The sequence below is a fragment of the Oncorhynchus mykiss genome, chromosome 26 (genome assembly GCF_013265735.2).
Source record: "Oncorhynchus mykiss isolate Arlee chromosome 26, USDA_OmykA_1.1, whole genome shotgun sequence".
In the NCBI taxonomy this organism is placed as follows: Eukaryota; Metazoa; Chordata; class Actinopteri; order Salmoniformes; family Salmonidae; genus Oncorhynchus; species Oncorhynchus mykiss.
Genome location: NC_048590.1, coordinates 35,716,430 through 35,734,799, shown reverse-complemented (window position 1 = coordinate 35,734,799; position 18,370 = coordinate 35,716,430). Strand labels below are relative to the sequence as shown.

The 18,370-nt window shown below is 42.9% G+C and overlaps 1 protein-coding gene across 1 annotated transcript in view; it reads right to left on the bottom strand.

The window, feature by feature from the left end:
* Nucleotides 1-1,022: 1,022 nt before the first annotated feature.
* Nucleotides 1,023-18,370, bottom strand: part of LOC110506730 (terminal nucleotidyltransferase 4B) — a 32,988-nt gene continuing 15,640 nt past the window's right edge. The window contains exons 2-12 of the mRNA XM_021586556.2: nucleotides 15,924-16,047; nucleotides 13,646-13,692; nucleotides 6,421-6,541; nucleotides 5,222-5,329; nucleotides 3,778-3,906; nucleotides 3,375-3,585; nucleotides 3,008-3,134; nucleotides 2,785-2,888; nucleotides 2,396-2,550; nucleotides 2,121-2,264; nucleotides 1,023-1,913 (exon numbers count right to left, since the gene is read on the bottom strand). Coding sequence (XP_021442231.2) covers nucleotides 1,752-1,913; nucleotides 2,121-2,264; nucleotides 2,396-2,550; nucleotides 2,785-2,888; nucleotides 3,008-3,134; nucleotides 3,375-3,585; nucleotides 3,778-3,906; nucleotides 5,222-5,329; nucleotides 6,421-6,541; nucleotides 13,646-13,692; nucleotides 15,924-16,047 — 1,432 coding nt within the window. The 3' untranslated portion in view covers nucleotides 1,023-1,751. The remainder of the gene's footprint in view (nucleotides 1,914-2,120; nucleotides 2,265-2,395; nucleotides 2,551-2,784; nucleotides 2,889-3,007; nucleotides 3,135-3,374; nucleotides 3,586-3,777; nucleotides 3,907-5,221; nucleotides 5,330-6,420; nucleotides 6,542-13,645; nucleotides 13,693-15,923; nucleotides 16,048-18,370) is intronic.

Below are 18,370 nucleotides of genomic sequence, written 5' to 3'. Positions count from 1 at the left end.
TTATTTCAGTTTTTGCTTTGTCATTATGGGGTATTGTGTGTAGACTGGGGGGGGGGGGGGAATCAATTTAATACATTTTAGAATAAGGCTGTAATGTAACGATGTGGATAAAGTCAAGGGGTCTGAATACTTGACTGTAAGATGCTGAAAATGTATAAATGCAGTATGCAGGTGCCAGTTGTGAAAAAGGAGTTGAGTAATGCCACTATCTACAGGTCAGTTGTGGAACTGCAATCAGAGGTTGCCATAGCGGACATTTCAGCAAGGGGTTGTTGACATATTCTGAACAAAAACATAAAACCAACCAAAACCTCAGCTCCCTTTTGAAGTAGACCAGCCACATATTAAAACAAAATGGCCCATGACTCATAAAATGGTTTCCAAACTAACTTGGTCACTCATCACTGAAAGGGAAAACAGCAACATTAGTACTGTACCTGACCAATTATACTTCCACTAGTCCCATCCAAATATGTGACACAAGAGTATGGACTCTAGTGTTAATACGTATAACGTGTATAGTAACTATATATTCATAACACAATAAATACATGAATACATTTTCATAATGGGTAAATTACCGAAGGGAAAAGATTACCTCCCACACCTATGGATCTTTGACATATATTGTAGACTTTTTCTAAAATCATTATGTCCTCTAACTGTAATTCTATGAGTCTGGGAAAACTAAAAACATTGCTGTTGTATAGGGCTGTGTGTATGAATGAGTGATTTGTCCCCAGCCAACCAGTAATCTATAGGGCTGTGTGTATGAATGAGTGATTTGTCCCCAGCCAACCAGTAATCTATAGGGCTGTGTGTATGAATGAGTGATTTGTCCCCAGCCAACCAGTAATCCATAGGGCTGTGTGCGCGTTACCTGACTAAGACCAACTGTTAACACTGTCTGTGCATCCCAAATGGCACCCTATTCCCTATTTAGTGAAAGTAGTGTACTATATAGGGAAGGGGGTATAATTTGGAAAGAAGCCTGTCAAACACATTCAGAGAGCGCAGCCAAGTAGAAATAGAATGCTGATGATTTATGTTGGCAATGAAACCCAAACCTGCCACTACTCAGATTAGCAGGCAAATGTGCACATCTACATTTGTCTTGAATCAGTATTATCCTGTAAAAAGTACATTTGTGATCATTTTTACCCAAAAAGATTTTTCCGCATGTTTCTTTTTGTACAAATCTTTGTATAATCTGCTTACACAACCAAAAAATATCCTTCCATCAACAAAAACATTAAGTCATAGTATCCACTTACAGATTGCATTTTGAGGTTTAGTCTGTCAATCTGTGTACATTTTTTTTCTTCTTCAATATAACATTTTGTACATTTGTTATTTATGCATTTTATTATTTAAAAAAAACCTTTTCTTGCTGAAGTATGTTCGCCAGCCAAGTTCCAGGTATTGCGCATAAAAATCCACATGACTTTCCAGACACTTATTCCTCAAACACCAGATGGCGCTATGGTAAAAGGCAAGATTTGTAGGTACTGGATGTGGTGTGTAGCTCCACTGTAGAACGTGTATATGTCAAGGAAGAAAATATGCATTTCTTTCTAGAACTAAGCCCCAGCATTTCCCATCTCTTTTTTTTTGGGTTATTTTTCAGCTATAAAAAGATGCATGTCGCTTGAGAGAAGGAAGATCCTTAATACTACTCAGTCAGTACTGGTCTGGCAGCAGAAGTGGGACAGTCAGGCTGTCAGTCTGTTGCAGAGCAGACCAAGACAGCCCTATCTGCAGAGGTCCTGGGCCTCTGAGTGCTGCTGAGGTTTCCTCTTCTTGCTGTTGCCCTGGTAGTGTGGCTTGCTGCTCGGGTGGCTCTTGATGTTGGATGAGGACGAGTTCTGCTGGACGTGGTGGGTGTTTTTACTGGACGAGCGGAACAACCTGGCCTAGGAAACAAGACAGACACACAACTAGTTAGATCAGTAAACAGATCACTGGTAGGCCTATGTGTGCCATTGAAATGTAAAATCTAAAAGGTTATCTATGTACCGACAGTGTGTTGTAACGCTCAGGTCATAAAAGTTCAAGGCATTTGTAGGTACAGTAACAGAGTTTTTCAGTGGTTGACTTTGGCTTCGTCAAGCTGACCCTACCTTGCCCCCCTTGTTGTCAGTAGGAGTGCTGGTGGTGTGGCTCTGTGTTCTGTGATTGGTCACGCCACCTGAGGATTCTCTGTGGGCGCTGGAGCCCCGTCCAGGCAGCTGCTTCACTGTCTTACAGGGCGTCCCGTCAGAATCCTGGGGACAACTCAGTAAATCAGGTCAGCAACCAATGGGTGCATTGCAATAAATGTAGTGTTAAGAGTTGATTTCCTCAGATAGCAGTTTTAGTGTGCACACATGGTGTGTTTGAGTGTAACAAAACTCACAACGTCGCTGGAACTGGATACCGTGGAGGATGAGGATGACACTAATGAGGAGGAGTTGGAAGAGGTCTTGCTGCGAGATGCAGTCACCACCTCCGTCAGGTTGTTGTTGCACTCGTCCAGCTGCTGAGGCTTCACTAACAGTGTGACATCATTTCCTACAACAGCACATGGACAAACAGTGGTAAGACAATGTGTTTTTAGATCGACTAAATAGCAGTCGCACTTCACTGATCTACAAATCACCTTGGATCCCAAACTACTTAAAACATAATAAAGATGACCAATTTTGAACCTTGCCTTATTGAAACTGATCCCCTCAAACACACTGACTATCACCTCGTTAGATCTGAGACCATGTCTAGACTCACAGTAGTACTGTGAAAACATACCATTCAGGGTAGGTTCATTCTGAGACTGTGGTCCCCAGAGCTTGGTGATCCAGTCCCTGTATTCAGCCACTTCCTGGGTCACCCGAATTATTCTGCCAAGTATACTGGAGGAAAGAAAATAGGACATATTGCAAATATCAATAGAGTATTTAGTAAATAACTTAAGATAGCAGCCAAAGAATGTGAGAGCTGTCGTTGGTTAAAGCGAGCCCTAGCTCCTTACCTCTCAGACTCGTTGTTGGGGTAGTATTTGGCAATTGGCGATACGGCATGGTTGAGCACTACGTAGGCATAGTCAAAGGCCTGTTTCACCTGCAACACACCGTATGAGCTGCGGCCAACGTCGTTATCTACAGGAGGCAAGAGGCATGCTTAGATCATCTCTATTTGGGAAGAGACGGGTTTAGACACTGTCTAATATTTCACCCTTTGCTATGGGCACCTGGGACCTCTAGCTGTCTTATTCATGGCCGTTAAAGTGTGTGATAGATTCTTAGGTTCAGTGTTATCAGTAGTTGACTGATGTCACAGTGCTAAAATGAGGTATCACCTGTGCAAGTGCACCCATGCTGAATGGAAGGCATTGTTACCTGGTGCTAGGGGGTCCTCAATGAAGAGCATGGAGGGCCTGTAGAGGTCAGTGTTCCTCTGAAACTCGTCTTTGGCCACATAGCTACCACCATCTTTGATCCGGATGCCCGTCTTCAGGTAGTTGAAGTGGCGTCCATAGAGCTCAAAGAACTCTATAAGGAGAACGCCCACGTTGGCATTGGGGCTGCAGGCATCTTCTCTGTAGTGAAGCTGAAATACAAGGGCAGAGGATAAGAGGTCAATTGCATAGAGGAACAAGCCAAATCATCTTAGTTCACTAAATGAGAAAGACTTAAAATGTGTCAAAAGTCTGTTATAGACAGTAAATTATTCTAATGTTAGATGCGATCTATCCTGCACTGTGTGTGTGGGCTACTTGAGAGAATAGCAGAAGTCTCTCACCTGCAGGAAGCTGACAGCCATAAGGAAAAGGCTATAGGAGCCGATCCCTCCAGTGAAAACCTCATTCAGATCCCTCTGGAGCAGGAACTGCTTCAGCACCAGAACCAACTTCGGAAGCACTGGGTATTTCTTATGGATAAAAGAAACCCGTGGTTATGGTTATAGTGCCCTCGAGAGGGGAATGTCTCAGACTAGGACATTGGGTATGGCTGGATTGAGGGACAGAGGAGACGTAGTTAAGTGTATTAGCTACCATCACCTCCATCAGAACCCAAAAAACCTGATAAATATACAACTTTTATTTTACCAGGTTGGCCAGTTGAGAACAAGTTCTCATTTACAACTGCGACCTGGCACAGATAAAGCAAAGCAGAGCGACAAAAACACAGAGTTACACATGGGATAAACAAATGTACAGTCAATAACACAATATAAAAATCTGCATACAGTGTGTGCAAATGAAGTAAGGAACAGAAATAGGCCAATAGTGGCAAAGTAATTACAATTTAGCAATTTGCTCGATATGTGTAGATGAGGATGTGCAAGTAGAAATACTGGTGTGCAAAAGAGCAGAAAAACTAAAAAAAAATATGGGGATGAGGTAGGTAGTTGGTTGGATGGGCTATTTCAGGATGGGCTGTGTAGAGCTGCAGCGATCGGTAAGCAGCTCTGACAGCTGACACTTAAAGTTAGAGAGGCAGATATAAGTCTCCAACTTCAGTGATTTTTGAAATTCGTTCCAGTCATTGGCAGCAGAGAACTGGAAGGAAAGGCAGCCAAATAGGCGTCGGCTTTGGGGATGACCCGTGAAATATACCTGCTGGAGCGCGTGCTACGGGTGGGTAATGCTATGGTGACCAGTGAGCTGAGATAAGGCCGGGCTTTACCTAGCAAAGACTTATAGATGACCTGGAGCCAGTGGGTTTGGCAACAAATATGTAGCTAGGATCAGCCAACGAGAGCATACAGGTCACAATGGTGGGTAGTATATGGGGCTTTGGTGACTAAACAGATGGCACTGCATCCAATTTGCTGAGTAGAGTGTTGGAGGCTATTTTGTAAATGAAATCACCGAAGTCAATGATCGGCAGGATAGTCAGTTTTAAGAGGGTATGTTTGGCAGCATGAGAGAAGGATGCTTTGTTGCGAAATAAGAAGCCGATTCTAGATGCTTAATGTGAGTCTGGAAGGAGAGTTTACAGCCTAGCCAGACACCTAGGTATTTAAATTTGTCCACATATTCTAAGTCAGGCGGGTGCGGCCAGTGATCGGTTGAAGAGCATGCATTTAGTTTTACTAGCATTTAAGAGCAGTTGGAGGCCACGGAAGGAGTGTTGTACAACAATCTATGCTTGCTAACTGTCAAGCCTGTTTCATCAGCTAGCTCTTTTACAGGACTGCATTAGGTAATGTATCCTGAATAAGAGATGCCTGCATCACTCACTTTTTTGTAGTCTTTGATGAGAAGGGCAGCTTTGACGCCGTTCTTCACATTGAAGCTGATGTCCACCTTCACCTCTGTGCGGAAGTCTGTCAACTTGATGATGGGTACCTGGAACAATGGAAAATAATGATGAGGATGGATTTACACATACACTGTCACCCAGGGCAATGACACACTGCACAGTTAGTATGCATGCACAACATGCAGATGACTCAACACTATACACGTCAGCTACCACAGTGACTGAAATGACTGCAACACTTAAAGAGCTTGTTGACAATGAATAAGTTAGTCCTAAATATTTCAAAAACTAAAAGCATTGTAATTTGGGACAAATCATTCATTAAACCCTAAACCAAATATTGTAATGAATAATGTGGTAATTGAGAAGGTTGAGGAAACTAAACTGCTTGGAGTAAGCCTGGATTGTAAACTGTCATGGTCAAAACATATTGACACAACAGTAGCTAAAATGGGGAGTAGTATGTCCATAATAAAGCGCTTCTCTGCATTCTTAACAGCACTATCAACTAGGCAGGTCCTACAGGCCCTAGTTTGGTCACACCTGGACTACTGTTCAGTCGTGTGGTCAGGTAACACAAAGAGGGACTTGGGATTGAAATTGGCTCAGAACAGGGCAGCATGGCTGGCCCTTGGATGTACACAGAGAGCTTACATTAATAATGTGGAGGAGAGATTGACTTCGTCATTACTTGTATTTGTGATAAGTATTGACATATTGAATGCACAGAGCTGACACCCATGCATACCCCACAAGACATGCCACCAGAGGTCTCTTCACAGTCCCCAAGTCCAGAACAGACTATGGGAGGCGCACAGTACTACATAGAGCCATGACTACATGGAACTCTATTCCACATCAAGTAACTGATGCAAGCTGTAAAATAAAAAAAACATTAAAAAAATACACCTTACGGAACAGCGGGGACTATGAAGCAACACAAAAGGCAGAGACACATGCATACACACACACGATAACATATGCACTATACACACACAAGTACAGATGGTTTTTGTGTTGTAGATGTGTGGTAGTAGAGTAGGAGCCTGAGGGCACACACTAAATATGTAGTGAAATTTGTTGCAAATGTATTGTAATGTTTAAAAAATGTTATAACTGCCTTAATTTTGCTGGACCCCAGAAAGAGTAGCTGCTGCCATAATAAATACAAACATACCGTGGCCTTGTCCAGCACTTTGATGGAGTTCTCGTCAGTCACGTTTTTCTTCCGCAGGGCCTCTTCCAGGGTCCAAAGGGGCAGGTTTTCCCAGTTCCCAAACACCACCAGATCGATGTCACTAGGAAGTGGAGTAAGTAGTAGAGGTCAGAGCAACATCACATTCGGATCTGAAGAGAGGACTCTCCAGTTCACTCTCACACACGGCTTATTGTCACTAATCCAGAGTCCCCAGTTACAGTGTTGTGTGTGTGTGTGTGTGTGTGTGTGTGTGTGTGTGTGTGTGTGTGTGTGTGACGTCAGAGCGGAGAGCAGTCTGGCTCGTCAAGAAACAAGGTTAAAAAAGGCTTTGGATCAGCAGCGCTAAAATGACCACAGCCTTAATCCCAAAAAACAAAGGCAAATAATTACACAATGGCCAGCCACATCACTCTTTCTCCATATAACCACTCACAAAGGGGTGAATTCTTAACACACGTGCGTAAATGTAAAATTATTATATTTTTATGCACTTCTCTCTATGAATATGCATTCTGACCTTGAAATTAAAGGAAAACTCCAATCAAAAACAATATTTTGGTATTTGTTTCATTAGTCCATTGCTGAGATTGTCCCAAAATGTTTAGCATGCCAGAATTCAAGTTTAATATACATAAAATACATAAAATACAGCCGGTATGATCCATTTTGCAATATATGATGCAAAACACAAATCATATTGACATTAAGCGAATGAATAAGGCATGTCTGAATACCAAATACTGCTTACAGTGCCTTGCGAAAGTATTCGGCCCCCTTGAACTTTGCGACCTTTTGCCACATTTCAGGCTTCAAACATAAAGATATAAAACTGCATTTTTTTGTGAAGAATCAACAACAAGTGGGACACAATCATGAAGTGGAACGACATTTATTGGATATTTCAAACTTTTTTAACAAATCAAAAACTGAAAAATTGGGCGTGCAAAATTATTCAGCCCCCTTAAGTTAATACTTTGTAGCACCACCTTTTGCTGCGATTACAGCTGTAAGTCGCTTGGGGTATGTCTCTATCAGTTTTGCACATCGAGAGACTGACATTTTTTCCCATTCCTCCTTGCAAAACAGCTCGAGCTCAGTGAGGTTGGATGGAGAGCATTTGTGAACAGCAGTTTTCAGTTCTTTCCACAGATTCTCGATTGGATTCAGGTCTGGACTTTGACTTGGCCATTCTAACACCTGGATATGTTTATTTTTGAACCATTCCATTGTAGATTTTGCTTTATGTTTTGGATCATTGTCTTGTTGGAAGACAAATCTCCGTCCCAGTCTCAGGTCTTTTGCAGACTCCATCAGGTTCTTCCAGAATGGTCCTGTATTTGGCTCCATCCATCTTCCCATCAATTTTAACCATCTTCCCTGTCCCTGCTGAAGAAAAGCAGGCCCAAACCATGATGCTGCCACCACCATGTTTGACAGTGGGGATGGTGTGTTCTGGGTGATGAGCTGTGTTGCTTTTACACCAAACATAACGTTTTGCATTGTTGCCAAAAAGTTCAATGTTGGTTTCATCTGACCAGAGCACCTTCTTCCACATGTTTGGTGTGTCTCCCAGGTGGCTTGTGGCAAACTTTAAACAACACTTTTTATGGATATCTTTAAGAAATGGCTTTCTTCTTGCCACTCTTCCATAAAGGCCAGATTTGTGCAATATACAACTGATTGTTGTCCTATGGACAGAGTCTCCCACCTCAGCTGTAGATCTCTGCAGTTCATCCAGAGTGATCATGGGCCTCTTGGCTGCATCTCTGATCAGTGTTCTCCTTGTATGAGCTGAAAGTTTAGAGGGACGGCCAGGTCTTGGTAGATTTGCAGTGGTCTGATACTCCTTCCATTTCAATATTATCGCTTGCACAGTGCTCCTTGGGATGTTTAAAGCTTGGGAAATCTTTTTGTATCCAAATCCGGCTTTAAACTTCTTCACAACAGTATCTCGGACCTGCCTGGTGTGTTCCTTGTTCTTCATGATGCTCTCTGCGCTTTTAACGGACCTCAGACTATCACAGTGCAGGTGCATTTATACGGAGACTTGATTACACACAGATGGATTGTATTTATCATCATTAGTCATTTAGGTCAACATTGGATCATTCAGAGATCCTCACTGAACTTCTGGAGAGAGTTTGCTGCACTGAAAGTAAAAGGGGCTGAATAATTTTGCACGCCCAATTTTTCAGTTTTTGATTTGTTAAAAAAGTTTGAAATATCCAATAAATGTCATTCCACTTCATGATTGTGTCCCACTTGTTGTTGATTCTTCACAAAAAGATACAGTTTTATATCTTTATGTTTGAAGCCTGAAATGTGGCAAAAGGTCACAAAGTTCAAGGGGGCCAAATACTTTCGCAAGGCACTGTAGTGTGTAGGAAAGGCATGCGTAGAAAAGGCCTAAGAGCTTACAAACTTGACACAGACGTCAGTTAAACATCTAGTCAACTAAGGTAAATTAAATGTGAACTCAACAAAAACATTCACCAGTCATCGGATTTTGGTTAAAAAATAAATTTCTATGGGCCTCCCGAGTGGCGCAGTGGTCTAAGGCACTGCATCGCAGTGCTAGCTGTGGCACTAGAAATCCTGGTTCGAATCCAGGCTCTGTTGCAGCCGGCTGCAACCGGGAGACCCATGGGGTGGCGCACAATTGGCCCAGCATCGTCCGGGTTAGGGGAGGGTTTGGCTGCCAGGGATGTCCTTGCGCATTTACATGCGCCGGGCGCATGCACGCTGACACGGTCACCAGGTGTACGGTGTTTCCTCCAACACATTGGTGTGGCTGGCTTCCGGGTTAATTGGCACCGTAGTGGAGAAGGTGGAAAGTTTTAAGTTCCTTGGCGTACACATCACGGACAAACTGAAATGGTCCACCCACACAGACAGCGTGGTGAAGGCAGCGCAACAATGCCTCTTCAACCTGAAGAAATTTGGCTTGTCACCTAAAAACACTCAAACTTTTACAGATGCACAATCGAGAGCATCCTGTGGGGCTGTATCACCGCCTGGTACGGCGACTGCACAGCCCTCAACCATGAGGGTAGTGCAGTCTGCACAACGCATCACCGGGGACAAACTACCTGCCCTCCAGGACACCTACAACACCCAATGTCACAGGAAGGCCAAAAAGGACAACAATCCGCTATCATCCAGAAGGCGAGGTCAGTACAGGTTAGAGGTCGACTGATTATGATTTTTCAAAGCCGATACCGATTATTGGAGGACCAAAAAAATGACAATTACAACAATACTGAACGAACAATGAACACTTATTTTAACTTAATATAATACAACAATAAAATCTATTTAGTCCTCAAATAAATCCTCAAATCCTCAAATAAATAATGAAATATGTTCAATTTGGTTTAAATAATGCAAAAACAAAGTGTTGGCTAAAGTAAAAGTGCAATATGTGCTATGTAAGAAAGCTAACGTTTAAGTTCCATATGAAAGCTGGTGGTTCCTTTTATCATGAGTCTTCAATATTCCCAGGTAAGACGTTTTAGGTTGTAGTTATTATAGGACTATTTCTCTCTGTACCATTTGTATTTCATATACATTTGACTATTGGATGTTCTAATATTCAAATTAGTTCGCAACAAGCCAGGCGGCCCAATTGTTGCATATACCCTGACTCTGCGTGCAATGAACGCAAGAGAAGTGACACAATTTGCCAAGTTAATATTGCCTGCTAACATGAATTTCTTTTAACTAAATATGCAGGTTTTTAAAAAATATACTTCTGTGTATTGATTTTAAGGCATTGATGTTTATGGTTAGGTACATTAGTGCAACGATTGTGCTTTTGCGCTTTTGTTAAATCATCCCCCGTTAGGCAAATTTGGCTGTCTTTGTTAGAAAGAAATGGTCTTCACACAGTTCGCAACGAGCCAGGCGGCCCAAACTGCTGCATATACCCTGTTGCACAGAACGCAAGAGAAGTGATACAATTTCCTTAGTTAAAATAAATTCATGTTAGCAGGCAATACGCAGGACAAGATAGATAAACTAGTAATATCGTCAACCATGTGTAGTTAACTAGTGATTATGTTAAGATTGATTGTTTTATATAAGATAAGTTTAATGCTAGCTAGCACCTTACCTTGGCTCCTTGCTGCACTCGCATAACAGGTAGTCAGCCTGCCACGCAGTCTCCTCAGAGAGGGCAATGTAATCTGCCATAATCAGTGTCAAAAAATGCCAATTACTGATTGTTATGAAAACTAGAAATTGGCCATTCCGATTAATCGGTCGATCTCTAGTACAGGTGCATCAAAGCTAGGACCGAGAGATTGAGAAACAGCTTCCATCTCAGCACCATCAGACTGTTAAACAGCCATCACTAACAGAGAGGCTGCTGCCAACATACTCAAATCTCTGGCAACTTTAATAAATAAAATAAATAAAAAAGGTATCACTAGTCATGTTAATGTTTACATATCCTACATTACTCATCTCATATGTATATACTGTTTTCTATACCATCTACTGCATCTTGCCTATGCCGCACGGCCATCGCTCATCCATATATTTATATATTCTTATTCATCCCTTTAAATTTGTGTGTATAAGGTAGTTATGAATTGTTTTGATTACCTGTTGGACATCACTGCATTGTCGGAACTAGAAGCACAAGCATTTCGCTAACTATGTGTCTGTGACCAATACATTTTAATTTGAGTCAAGAAGCAGTGCGGCTTGGTTGGGTTTTGTTTCGGAGGACGCACGGCTCTCGACCTTTGCCTCTCCCGAGTCCGTACGGGAGTTGCAGTGATGGGGAAAGACTAACTACAAATTGGTTACCACGAAATTGTAGAGAAAAGTTTAAATAAAGTGAATTATATTCATTAAGAAATTCCTTTATGTTGATTACTTTTTAAAAATCAAATCAGTTTTCCATGTTGATTCAACGTAATCACATAGAATTTTGGGGAAATTACTTGGAAACTTAAACCCATTTTTGCCCAGTGGGTAGTTTTTGTAGTTTAACCCCATACATTTTGCAAATGTATTCATTTTTAAACTGAAATACCTGTTTACATAAGTATTCAGACCCGTGGCTATGAGACTTGAAATTGAACTCAGGTGCATCCTGTTTCCATTGATCATATTTGAGATGTTTCTACAACTTGGGAGTCCACCTGTGGTAAATTCAATTGATTGGACATGATTTGGAAAGGCACACACCTGTCTATATAAGGTCCCACAGTTGACAGTGCTGGTCAGAGCTCCGAGACAGGATTGTTTTGAGGCACAGATCTGGGGAAGGTTGCCCAAAACATTTCTGCAGCATTGAAAGTCCACAAGAACACAGTGGCCTCCATCATTCTTTAATGGAAGAAGTTTGGAACCACCAAGACTCATCCTAGAACTGGCCACCTGGGCAAACTGCGCAATCGGAGAAGGGCCTTGGTCAGGGAGGTGACCAAGAACCCGATGGTTACTCTGACACCAGAGCTTCAAAGTTCCTCTGTGGAGATGGTTGTCCTTCTGGAAGGTTCTTCCATCTCTACAGCACTCCACCAATCAGGTCTTTATGGTAGAGTGGTCAGACGGAAGCCGCCACTCTGTAAAAAGGCATATGAAAGTCCACTTGGAGTTTGCTAAAAGACACCAAAAGACTCAGACCATGAGAAACAAGATTCTCTGGTCTGATGAATGCAAGATTTAACTCTTTGGCCTGAATGTCAAGCGTCACGTCTGAAGGAAACATGGCACCAGCCCTACGGTGAAGCATGGTGGTGGCAGGATCATGTTGTGATGTTTTTCAGCGGCAGGGACTGGGAGACTAGTCAGGATCGAAGCAAAGATCAACGGAGAAAAGTACAGAGAGATCCTTGATGAAAACCTGTTCCAGAGCACTCACGGCCTCAGACAGATGCGAAGGTTCCCCTTCCAATAGGACCACGACTTTAATCACACTGCCAAGACAACAAATGGAGTGGCTTCAGGACAAGTATCTGAATGTCCTTGAGTGGCCCAGCTTGGGCTTGAAGAGCCTGGGCTTGAACCCAATTTAACATCTCTGGAGAGACCTGAAAATAGCTGTGCGGCAACGCTTCCCATCCAACCTGACAGAGCTTGAGAGGATCTGCAGAGAAGAATGGGAGAAACTACCCAAATACAGGTGTGCTAAGCTTGTAGTGTCATACCCAAGAAGACTCAAGGCTGTAATCACTGTCAAAGGTGTTTTAACAAAGTACTGAGCAAAGTGTCTGAATACTTGTGAAAAATGTATTTTTTCTTCATACTGCCTTGTCATTACGGGGTAATCAATTTTAGAATACTGCTGTAACCTAATAAAATGTGGGAAAAGTCCAGACTGAATACTTTCCCAGAAGGCACTGTATTTAGCCTCACAATTCAGTATTTTATTATGAGGCTAAAACAATTTGACAAAACAGTTGCATCCATGAGTTCAAAAAATATTTGTATAATAATTAAAGGTCTGCCAAAGTAAAAATCGGATAAGAAAAAATGTATTTATATGAATGCAGTCACTACAGAAATGGTTTGTTCACTGGGAAATGAATATCTAACTAGTCAGTGACAACTGTGTGGAGTTTGTGACAGCAACTGAGTTTATTACAGTATCACAGAAACTATAATCCTGGGATTTCCTATGATCTTCTACGCAGAAGAACCCCTTACCTTCTAACGACGCTAATGAGCGTCAGAGAAAAACAGAACAGTTTTTCATAGATGGTTTTAATAGTTTGTAACTCAAACTATTTGGACTCCAGACGTTTTTGTAGAATAGACCAAATGAAATGGTTCAACCCAGAAGTCTGTAGCTCAAACACACTGTTTAAAAGGGGTTAGAAGTCCAAAATACACCAGCAATAAGTTGGAACTCATTGGGTTAAGGGTCAGTTTACACTCACTAATGGTGCGCGGGTCAGCTGTTTGTTCACCCGCCAGCTATTGCTAATAACCCATCCACAACCGCCCAAGTATATATGAAAAAGTGAATCTGAGGCCCACAACCGGCCCTAACCCGGATTTTTTAAGATATTGTTTTCTCTATTCAACCCGCCACCCACACAATATTTCATGACCCTAAACCCGACCGCCCTGCAGTTATATCCGCAGGGTCTGCAGGTTATGAGTCAACACGCATATCACCAACACACTATAAGAGAGATTATGATAGGAAGGCCATTATGTACTCCATTACCTGAATCAAACAGCTTACCTGGTTGGCAGATAGAGGCCCGTGCTGAAACTCCCAAACACTTGAACCTGTAACAAAGTCAAATGTGTCATTCATTGATTTCACTTATCAATCAGATAAGCCGAGCTATACACTAGCTTTGAACTGATACAATGGCAGGTAATTAGTTAGAAAATAAAGACAAATGATATGATTTGACTTCTGTCAAGTCACGTGATATGCTACTCTCCTGTGACAGTCTGATATTTCGGGACAGGTGTCAACTAAAGCAATAAAAATATAATCTTTATGCTAAATGGGGAGGGTAACGTGCATCAACTTATTTCACTTTATGCAAGGAAGGTGAAAAGTGCACAGTCATTATCTGACAACCATGCAATGTCCTTGGGTGTAAAAAATGGGAACAGAATGTAGTTATGAGAAAAAGGATCAAATGATGCTTTAAAACCTAACAGTTTGGACAAAAAATAAATGTTAAATAAAAAGCTTATTTCGCGTCCAGATACCAGACAAATATCCCGCTTTATCTGAGCTTTGTGGGCATTAACCAATGTCACGTCACATAACAGTATTTCACATTGGTTCTGAGGGCTCAAAAATAGCCTTTGCTGACGCCTTAAACCAGACGTTATTCCCTTAAACCTCCCTCCTGGGCTGAGCTCCTGCCTGAACCGACCAAGAGGGTTAAAGCCTGGACTCCAATCTGCTTACTTGAGGTGCATTAGGCAGGGGTGACGGTGATGGATTGCCACTGTGTGGACGACTTCCAATTCCAGTGAGGGGGAACACATTCACACAGGTCCCCAAGGTAAACTTAACTCATGGCTCGGCTCTCTACTGTATAAAGAGCTAGTGGTTGTCACTTACATTATCGAGAGACGGAGTGAAGTTAGAGAGGGAAAGAAAGACATGGGGGCCTCCTCAGACAAATTGACCTAGACAGATTACTCAGCTATCTGGTGGGTTCACAGTTGTTCAGTTCACCCAGTCACAGACAGGTCTCGCATTGAGTGTGTGTAAGAGGTCAGGTGATTGCTGGGAGTCTTAGTCCTGTTCTTGTTGTGGACAGGATATTAACTGCTCTCCTGCCTCAGTGGATAATAGTAAGAGGTAGGAACAGTGCCAGGGACAGCAGTGGGCTTTTCTGTCTAGCTCAGGGATGGGCAACTATTCTACATTTTTTGAGTTCATTTCCTGCGATACTACACAATTTTTCATGGGGCAGAGAGAAAATTAGCAGTTTCACAGCAAATTCCCTGTAATTCTACATCTTTTGCCATAGGGTGAAGAAATGACATGTTTTTATATGATGTCTGAGTGAGAGTGACTAACAAAATCTATGGGGGCCCCCCGGTTGGTAATTCGACCATGATTACTACAAGATAGCTGGCCGCTAGACATTTTAGCTGACATGGGCTTATTGAGTTACTGTCAGTGACTGACATAAGAAAACTGCTGATGTACAACCACATTTCAAAATTGCACCTTGTGTATTCTACTATTCCAACTCAACAGTAAATTGAGACCCAGACTGAGTTCCTAAACAAAAATAAACAAAAAAAAGTGATCCGCGGGCCTACAAAACGGCAGTTGTCCATCCCTGGTACAGCTTGTAAAGCTGAGAGCAGACACACACAGCTCTATCAGTAAGCTCCAAGTCAACAGGAATAAGGACACCTGTAGATTACAGGCCAAAATATAACACAGCCGGGAGATAAGAGCGGACCGACCAGGCACTTTCACAAATGGCTGCTGGTCACACGCCCCACCATATACGGCCTGTCTTTCCTCTTCATTACAGCTCAGCCTATAGGGAGAGAAAATAACTCTCCCCTACAGAGTCACGACTCCTTTCTGACAGCTATAGAGCCAGCCAGAGAAAGACTAGAAAGATGTAAAGACAGCATTTCTACATAGAACAGCAAGTTCTCAAGCTGTCTCTAGCAATGAGGGGAATTTGTAAAATGAGGGAACAGGAGATTGTGAGAATCTCAAGCAGCTTGCCGTGTGGGTGAGACCTGTCTGTGTAGCTAGAAACCACTTCCATTCCAAACCTTTGCTCTGCCTGTCACTTCTAGTAGTTGGTGTTGGCTTTTATGTAAGCATGAACTCTACATGGTTTCAATATTTATTTGAACTATGACCCGTATTAGCCTGGGCCCAGATCTTTTCAACTATGTTAAAGTTTCAACAACCAGAGGAGTTTGCTGTACACCAATAATGGTCAAACAGATCTGGGACCTGGCTAGACCTGTATGGGCTTAGGACTGGAACTGTAGCGATGCAAGTGATCTCTTACGTCAGCAGTGGGCCACAGGTCTTTGATGACCCTCTCGATCCTGTCCACCACCTCCATCCTCATCCTCTCCTCCTCCGCCCGAGGAGACATGTGCTTGTAGAAGTCATTGATCTCCTCATGGAGCCTGCAGAACACAGAAAGAAAACAGGGTTAGGGAGGGAGACAGAGAGACTGAGCGAGAGAAAGAACAAAAGGAGAAAGTAGCTTGTTCATGGGGATAGTAGGAGTATGAAATAGATCAAAAGACACTGAAAGATTGATGGCAGAATATATCGTAAGAGAAACATCTAAATAAACAGGCCTGCAATACAATTGATGGGGTCTACAAAACATAATTTATTATTCCAGTCAATGCCATTTGTAAACAACTTTCACTAGTGGCCCACTGAACAGCCACCAGAGACAATTACCCCAACCTACCATGTAATGGAAATGGTGAAAACAAAGACAACTACCCTGCCCTACAATCTAATGAAATAGAGAAAACAGAAATTACACTTCCTCAAACACGCTAGGCATTTGTGGGGTTAATCGCAAAGCATCATTACTACATAAACTGGCTTCTTTACCGGAGGCGTGTTATGTGAAAGGCTAACAGCCAACACCTGTGTGCCAACAAACTGTAATCAAGTAGCATCTACTGAAGACTGGAAGAATTGTATTAACTACAGGATTATGACAGACAGGCTGACGTGTGAGAAAAGATCACAAAACCACAATAATGCATTACATCTACACCTTTGGTACAAATCATAGGGCATATTCCCACTGTTAGGGGTATGGACCAGTTCTTCACTGGTACCAAAGCAGTTGGCATAAATGTCATTTCCCTTGCCTAAGGTCAAAATAAATAGTTTGGGAGGAGAATGCTAATAAATACAAGTGTTGCTGTCCTTGAGATAAAAATGGGTGCTTAACCAACAAATCGACTTTACTAAACGATCAACAATGCCGCAGGGTCACTTCCCTTCACCCCGGTAGTCAGGTAAACTTGGTCCTTGGATGGGTGGGTATGAATGCCAGGGCAATTCAATAACACTAAAGACTGGGTCACACACATTCACACGTGATACCGATTGCCGCCCACACGCACACACACAAAGTGCGGCCTAAACCAGCTGCCACCTCAAACTTTGACCCAACTAACACACGTCCTTGTTGTTCCAAACTCTACTGGTGATCTCTTGTATGTTCTGGCCAGTGCTTAGTGTGGGGACAGGAAGCAGAGCAGGAACAGAATGGAGAGGAATCAAGCCAGTCAAAGGGGATTGGAGCAGACAACACGTGGACACGAGGTCTAACACTCAGTGACCAACCAACACAGTAAGGCCGTAGGGAAACTCAGTCATCGGAGGATAAAATACTTATTCCCTTTGCTACTAGCTTGAGTTGAATAGCAAGCTGCACATCCAGCATTATGATTGTGAGTAGAGCAGAGGCAGCAGTCCTGTTGTGTGAGCAGCTGTAATGTGAGTGAACACCACATACTGGAGGGGGTGTACTAGAGGCCAGGACACACGAGGGCTGGGGCTGTCGGGGACTGGCAGTGGAGCAGGTCGCTCTGCCCTAGCTGCCCCTTTACTGGGTCTGTTCACACACAATCCCAGTCACCCACAGGGCCATGTAAACACAGCACAGCACCCAGCCAATGACAGGCCTGCAGCACAGCTTCCTTTGGCAGGAAAATCAAAAGGAGAGTGGGAGAGAAATGGTAGCAACTTCTGAGCTTGTTTAGCCAAGCGTGCGTGCCTGAGAGGGCTCAGCTGTGAGAAACACTAGGAGCTACTGTAGACGATTCAGCCTGCTTATCATTTGCGTTTCAGGGTTTTAGTTAACAGGCTTCTCTGGCGCTTACAGTAGTTTGTGTTTCACCTAATCCTCATCGACACCCAGACAGACATTCCTGGTGTAGCAGCCAGGAGTCCTATTGAAGGGCCCTGACCCGGTTAAACCCCAGCCGACAGCCGCCCCAATCACCAGCCTGTCTGTTGCCCCAATCAACACAGCAGTCCAGCCAGCCAGACAGTCGTGCCAGTTCAATGCCATCACTCCCTGGGTAGAAGTACTCCTCCCTGATGTGATGATACCAGGTCTTTCCAGCTACATCTCTGCAGGTGTTCATCCTCAAACAATGATCCCTTTATATTCACACAGAGGAGTGTATCACACAGCTTGTAATATAAACAATAGGCTGCTAAACTAATCTAACTTCTACACCTTTCCTCACCCAAAGCACCAGCCTCTCCCATTTTAAGTAGGCCAAGCTAACTCCTCAGGGCAGGTCTGGCAATTGTGTGTGAAGACACCCACCATGAGTTCCCTGTCCTGCGGTACCATGAGCTGTTTTTCTGGACGGAGCACTATGCAGGGGATTCCTTCCTTCTCGTTCTATTTGTCTCTTCATTTCTGGTGTTGGTCAGACTGAGAATGGAACAGGAGTTGAAGTA